At 31.8% G+C, this 6,734-nt stretch overlaps 1 protein-coding gene across 1 annotated transcript; it reads left to right on the forward strand.

Moving 5' to 3' along the window:
* The first annotated feature begins 638 nt into the window (after positions 1-638).
* On the forward strand, positions 639-2,568 carry LOC122582234 (polyubiquitin 11). The gene is made up of 2 exons (XM_043754601.1): positions 639-747; positions 1,703-2,568. The coding sequence occupies exon 2, from the start codon at positions 1,707-1,709 to the stop codon at positions 2,400-2,402; it is 696 nt and encodes a 231-aa protein (XP_043610536.1). The 5' UTR covers positions 639-747; positions 1,703-1,706; the 3' UTR covers positions 2,403-2,568.
* Positions 2,569-6,734: the final 4,166 nt, after the last annotated feature.

Here is a 6,734-nt window from a genome sequence, read left to right on the forward strand (position 1 = left end):
AGGATACATTATTAGATTATCTACATCTCAATAAAAAAAAAAAAAAAAAACACTTTGATAAAATCAACCAATTTGATTTAAGAAAAAAAATAAAATAATGTTTCACTTGTTGATGACATTATCTATATCTTTATCTATATTATACTACGAGTATAAAATAATATTTTTTTTTAAGTTTCAACATTTAACGTATGTTTCAATATTGATTTTAAGTTTCAATAATTTATTAAATTACGTTACATCAATAACTTAAACTATTCGTCACCACCGCTATTGTTGCCATCACCACCATCCGTCCTCACCACGCCACTGCTGTCACCGCCACCGGCGCCAGCGCTACCTCCGCACACCACCACAACTTGTTTCCGCCGCTATTATATTGTTTCATCGGTGAGCGTAACTCTAGTTATTATAAAATTATTTGAAGGATATAATACAAAAATTTATCGTTTTCGATCATAAAATAGTCGCTCTAGAATGTTCTTGACCCGAAAACGAAGGAAAGGTTAAAAAAGAAATCTACTTTGACATTGACTTTGAGAATAAGTATTCTAAACTTTGGCGTGTTGGTGTCGATAGACGTGGCACATGGTCATTGGATAATTAAACCGACTCTTTTCCCTATAAGTAAATCCCCAAATCTACTCACAATTTCATATCCTATACGATACGATTCATACGTTCGAAAATCAATCTTCTCTTAAACAAACGAAATAAAACCCCCTAATTTCATTTTACTCAATCAAGGTACGCTTTTGTTATTCGCTTGATCGATCTTCTTCTATATTTATTCAAATTTATTATTATTTTGTTATATCTAAATTTTAATTCATCTAAGTATGGTTATCCTAGTGTAGATCATATGATTTTGATTAATTAATAATATCCTTTTATTAACATATCGAAATTTTAATTGATCAAATTAGGGTTATCTTATTGTCTATGTTTTTGATTATGAATTAGGGTTATGTAATTGTATATGATTTTGATCAATTGATAAATAATTAATTATTATATCTAATTGATCGAATTGGGGTTATGTAATTGTATATGATTTCGATAAATTAATGACTTATTATTATTATCTCTATATCATAATTGATCGAATTAGGGTTATCTTATTGTAAATGATATCCTGGCTAACGACACCAATTAATAAAAGATCCATATATGCTAATTCTTAACAACAACAACAACAACAGGACCCAATCCCGCGCGGGGTATGGGGGAGGTAAGCTGTAGACAGTCTTACCTCTACACAAAGGTAAGCCGTTACTTTTATTAATCTTAACAACCATGGCTAACGATCCATATGCTAATTCTTATAGTAATAATATTGTAAAACCCGTGTATTTGACACGGTCTAAAATCTAGTAGTGATTTATATATATGTTTTTTTGGTGAAAATATCGTATGTTTATCTTGATTGTTGATTGTTATTTAGACTACATTCTCCAAGTTTTTTTTTTATAAGAGGAGAATTGAAAAGATGAGAAAAATTATGTCATTTGAGTACACAAGAAAAATTAATCTGTGTTTTTTCTTCTTAATCTATTTTGTTAATGATCTAATTCTAATTAGTGAGTAGAATTGTTAGAACTTTGAACTTGGCCTGATTCTAGCAGAAGCATATTATTGTAATTTTGTTAGAAGGTTTTATTGAGTGTATTTCTTATAGTAATTAGTGATTTTGTCAATACAGAAACATGCAGATCTTCGTCAAGACATTGACAGGGAAAACCATCACTTTGGAGGTCGAAAGCTCTGACACTATTGACAATGTCAAAGCAAAGATTCAAGATAAGGAAGGTATCCCCCCAGACCAGCAGAGATTGATCTTTGCTGGTAAGCAGCTTGAAGATGGCAGAACGTTGGCAGACTACAACATCCAAAAGGAGTCGACCCTCCATCTGGTCCTCCGTCTTCGTGGTGGTATGCAGATCTTTGTGAAGACATTGACGGGAAAAACCATCACTTTGGAGGTTGAGAGCTCTGATACCATTGACAACGTCAAGGCTAAGATCCAAGATAAGGAAGGAATTCCACCAGACCAGCAGAGGTTGATTTTTGCTGGCAAACAGCTTGAGGATGGACGTACTTTGGCCGATTATAACATTCAGAAGGAGTCTACCCTCCATCTGGTTCTTCGTCTTCGTGGTGGAATGCAGATTTTTGTTAAAACTTTGACAGGAAAAACCATCACTTTGGAGGTGGAGTCTTCTGATACTATTGATAATGTCAAGGCCAAGATTCAGGATAAGGAGGGGATCCCACCAGACCAGCAGAGGCTCATCTTTGCCGGTAAACAATTGGAAGATGGACGGACACTTGCTGATTACAACATTCAGAAGGAGTCTACCCTTCACCTTGTGCTCCGTCTTCGTGGTGGCTTGAGTTTCTAATCCTCACTGGTGATAATGATCACTGTGAATGTTGCTGGTTATCTAAGACGATGATTTCGTTTTATGCTCTTTCTTTTTTCTTATAATAATAAACGATTTCTTTCAATATGTATCTGAAGTAACTTTTATTTTTATGATTATGTTATTACTTGGTGTTTGATGGATATTATTCGATAGCTGCTTCAGATTTATTTTTATTTATATTTGGTTTCATCGATGATATATCTAAATGTCTTGGCATGTAATACATGTCATTGTGGAATCATACAATGCAAGCAGTTGTCTCAAAGTGAACAGTAGCCACTCGATAATAGCTTTTGTGAGGTTGAACGCAGGATGTAGTTATGGCATATCCGCATATGTAATCAGAGGTGGGATGAGAACTGGGAACTCCTGTCCAAAGCCTGAGGTGTGATTATAAATGTTTGATTGTAACGATGTGGACAACTTGGGTGGCAAATTGGAATGGGTTCTGGCCTTCTGGGTCATCAAGCTATGGGTAATCTACTTATAGTTGCTTCATTAATAGCTTGATCGAAGTTAGTTCGACGGATGATGGGTCTAAATAATCATCAGTGGCCTACTGGCTTAACAATTATACTTAATTATACTTACCATATCTTCATTAGTTTGTAGTTGTAATATTTGAGAATTACATGACCTAAGAATTCATTCTTTTCATCATGCAAGTCTACACATATACATAGTGACAGGATCCAAGCAGCAAAATGATACGATATGAATATGCCCATACCAACTTCTGTAGACAAGGAACTTTTTTAGGACATGGTCAAACGATTCGGCTCATTTACATGATCATCTTCTCTTTTCTAAATAGATACATGTGAGTCGACAATAAAAGCTACTAAAATTTGAGACATTATCTTAAAAGTTAGGTTGTATCTACCAAACAAGTACTAGTTCTCTATTCCAACAGTAACCAATGTGTGATTGAATGTTCTCAACTACTTAGGGGATGTTTGGTTGACTTGAATTCATAGAAATTTAGTGGAATTGGAATTCAAATTCCATTCATGGCTTTGTTTGGTTGGACCATGAAAGGAATTTGAATGTAAAACATTCCTCCAAATTCCCTTATATACAGAATTCAAGATTCCTTCATATACATGATGGAAAGTTGAGAATTCCTTTGGAATTCAATATATTGACCAAAACACCCATCCTTTCCTTTCATCACTACCGATCAACACATGGACATCCATCACCACTTGGACCTCGGTCAACATTTTTACCGCACTTCCACCACCACTTGCACCCTCCGGCGACCACCATCGTCACCATCACATTATTTTCACGGAGGCCAGAGGCACCACCCCCAACAGTTCTTCGTAGAACAACAGTGAATATCAAGAAACAGATAGATCTAGAAGATATATATATATATATATATATAAAGAGAGAGAGAGAGAGAGAAAGGGGGGAGAAAAAGAAAGATGGATGGTGGCTCAGTTTAGAAGATTGTTCCTGCATCTCGAATTGCAATGGTTACCATATCCATGATTTGAAAGGGATGATTGATTGAAATGATAAAATGGAAGTATTTTTGTTTTTGATTGAATTCTAGTTTTATAAGAAAGTTAAAATTATGTTGAAGATGAAACGAGAGAAGTGGGATCGGTGATGGTGATGCTTTTGTCAGTACCTATCATGACTTATCATTTGTATATGCGTAGAAATGAGATAGTAATAATTAGCAATGGCAATAAAGTCATTTTAATAAAATATCTAATCTAATTCCGTTGATACATTTTTTAACCAAACACTATTGTAAAGATAATAAATTCCAATTCCCTCAAATTCCAATTCTTTCAATGAATTCCAATTCCTTCAAAAACATTCCGCGAACCAAACGTACCCTTAATTAAGTTATTAACATGATGCAACATATAAAGATTTTCTTTTTCCTTAAAAATAAAAATTATATAGTTAATATAAGTTTAAATATGGATTATAAGTTTAAAAAAATAATAAAAATAAAAAACTAAAACCATAACAATTTTCTAACTTCTAAAATGATCTAGTTTGAAAGTATTAATCTCTTTATTATCTATTTGTTCCTTCTAGTTTTTCAACCATTAATTGATAACTCTAAATGCCTCTTCTTTTATGTATAATTTTAGATGTCTTCGATTGAAATACTTATAATTTATACTTGTAATGTCTATAATACCGTTAATGAACTGGATTTACAACATTTACCTTTAATTCTTAAATGACAATATTGAAGTACCTATAATATCTACACCACCGCCACTACCCTTGCCGCCACCAGCCGTCACCGCAACTACCATTGTCGCCAATACATCGTCGTATCACACGGGTATTGGACTAGCTATATATATATATATATATATATCTAATAAAACAATAGTTATCCTAGCTTTTTAAAGTCATCCAACTTAACTTAAAGCTATTTTTAGATTTTGCCACATAAGATATTTCCTATGTGTTTCCTATGTGTCATCTTTATAAATTTTTCCCATTTAATATATACTACATTCCTTTTTTGTTACAATATCAATAAAATAAAATCACAACATATTATGAATAAAATAATCAATTTTTAATTTGTTTCCAAATAAATAATTGCTAGCACTTTTTTTCCAATATATAAGTTTGTTAATTAATAACATATAAAAGCGTTTATATCAATATATGTTTTATACTAAATTAATATAACAAGTTTATTTCACAAAATTGTTATTGCTAATTGTTTAAATGTATTCTAATAGTGGTCAGGGGGTTTTCTACAAAGTGGTTTCCTCCTGGGGGGTCTCAGGTTCGAATCCTGCCACATGCAAATGTGGTGAGGGGCCTTAGCAAATGTGGTGAGGGGCCTAACACATGAGGAGCAAACCCTTTAGGGCATTGCCAGGAGATGAACCGGCGTGGGCGCATGCGCGTGGGGGATTTTAGCCATTTATCCGTTATTGCCTTTCAAAAATAAAAAAATATTTTGTTTGTCTACTCATTTATGCAGTGGATTTGACTATTAAGAAAATTTTGAATATTTGATTTTTAAATATTTTTAATTATTTTATATAATTTTTTTTTATCTAAATGTTGCTTATTAGAGATTTTATTGATTCAATACTAAAAGTTTTAAAAATATAATTCAAGAGCCGCGCATCATGCGGAGTAAAAATCCTTGTATATATATATATATATATATATAAAAGGCTGCCTCAAAGCCCTTATGAAGTATATTTAGCCTATATGATTTGGCTTCATGGGTATGATCGATATTATTTCTTGATGATAGTTTAGTTTGGTTGATTGTAGCTTCTGTAATAATATATCACACACATATATCTGTATCGAAATCGATTAAAAATAAAAGAGACGACGTATACTTCAATTAGCACCTGTAGAAAACTAAGTACACAGCAAATGACAAAATTAAAAACTTAAAATGTGCCGCCTATGGCAAATATTTGAAAAACGTACAGCGAAAATTATGTTGGGGAAATTTAAACATATAACATGTGACACAAAATTAAGAGAGATAAAACTTGTTAATTAAAAACGGTCGATATTAAAATCATAATCTTTCTTGCTTTGAGATCTCTATGAAAGATATTATAAGAAGGTTATTAAGAAGATAATATTTTTTTTTCTCTAAAACTAAAACCCTGTTTATTTAGGACTTAATAAACTTAATAAAGAACTTAATCCATTGAATTAAAAAAAATGTGTATTTTATATTTAATAAACAAAAAACAACTCTATTGACTTAATCCATACATAAACAATTTATCAATTCGGTTATTTAATGGTTAAAAATACAAACACACTTTCAATCATTGATATGTTTAGTCTAGAGTTATATTTATCAATTTTTCTCATTAGTGTAACACCTATTTTTTTTATTAATAAAATTTCCATAAAATGCCGTATTTCTTTTTTATATCAAATTACTTGTTATATATAAAACTTAACACTATTAGCCACAACTGAGTCATTTTTACATATTATGCATTCAAAAGGGCCAATATACCAGATTTCATTTAAAAGTGTCTTTAAGCTATAAACTTTCATTTGATCATTTGTATACACAAAAATGTACTTAACTTAACATGGGTAATAACACATTAATATCAGAAAACAGATTTGCCGAGATTCTACGTGCGCAAATCTGTAGAAACGTATATCATTTTTAGACATGTGAAAACATTGAACAACTAACAATGAGTAAATTAACTTGTATGTCTTAATGAATAGTCGATATCATAACATCAACTTAAATATAAGCAAATTGCACCTATAAGCAAGCAACTTGTATGACCACGTATCGTGTCCCTATATGGATCC

This window comes from Erigeron canadensis, chromosome 9, assembly GCF_010389155.1.
Source record: "Erigeron canadensis isolate Cc75 chromosome 9, C_canadensis_v1, whole genome shotgun sequence".
Classification (NCBI taxonomy): domain Eukaryota; kingdom Viridiplantae; phylum Streptophyta; class Magnoliopsida; order Asterales; family Asteraceae; genus Erigeron; species Erigeron canadensis.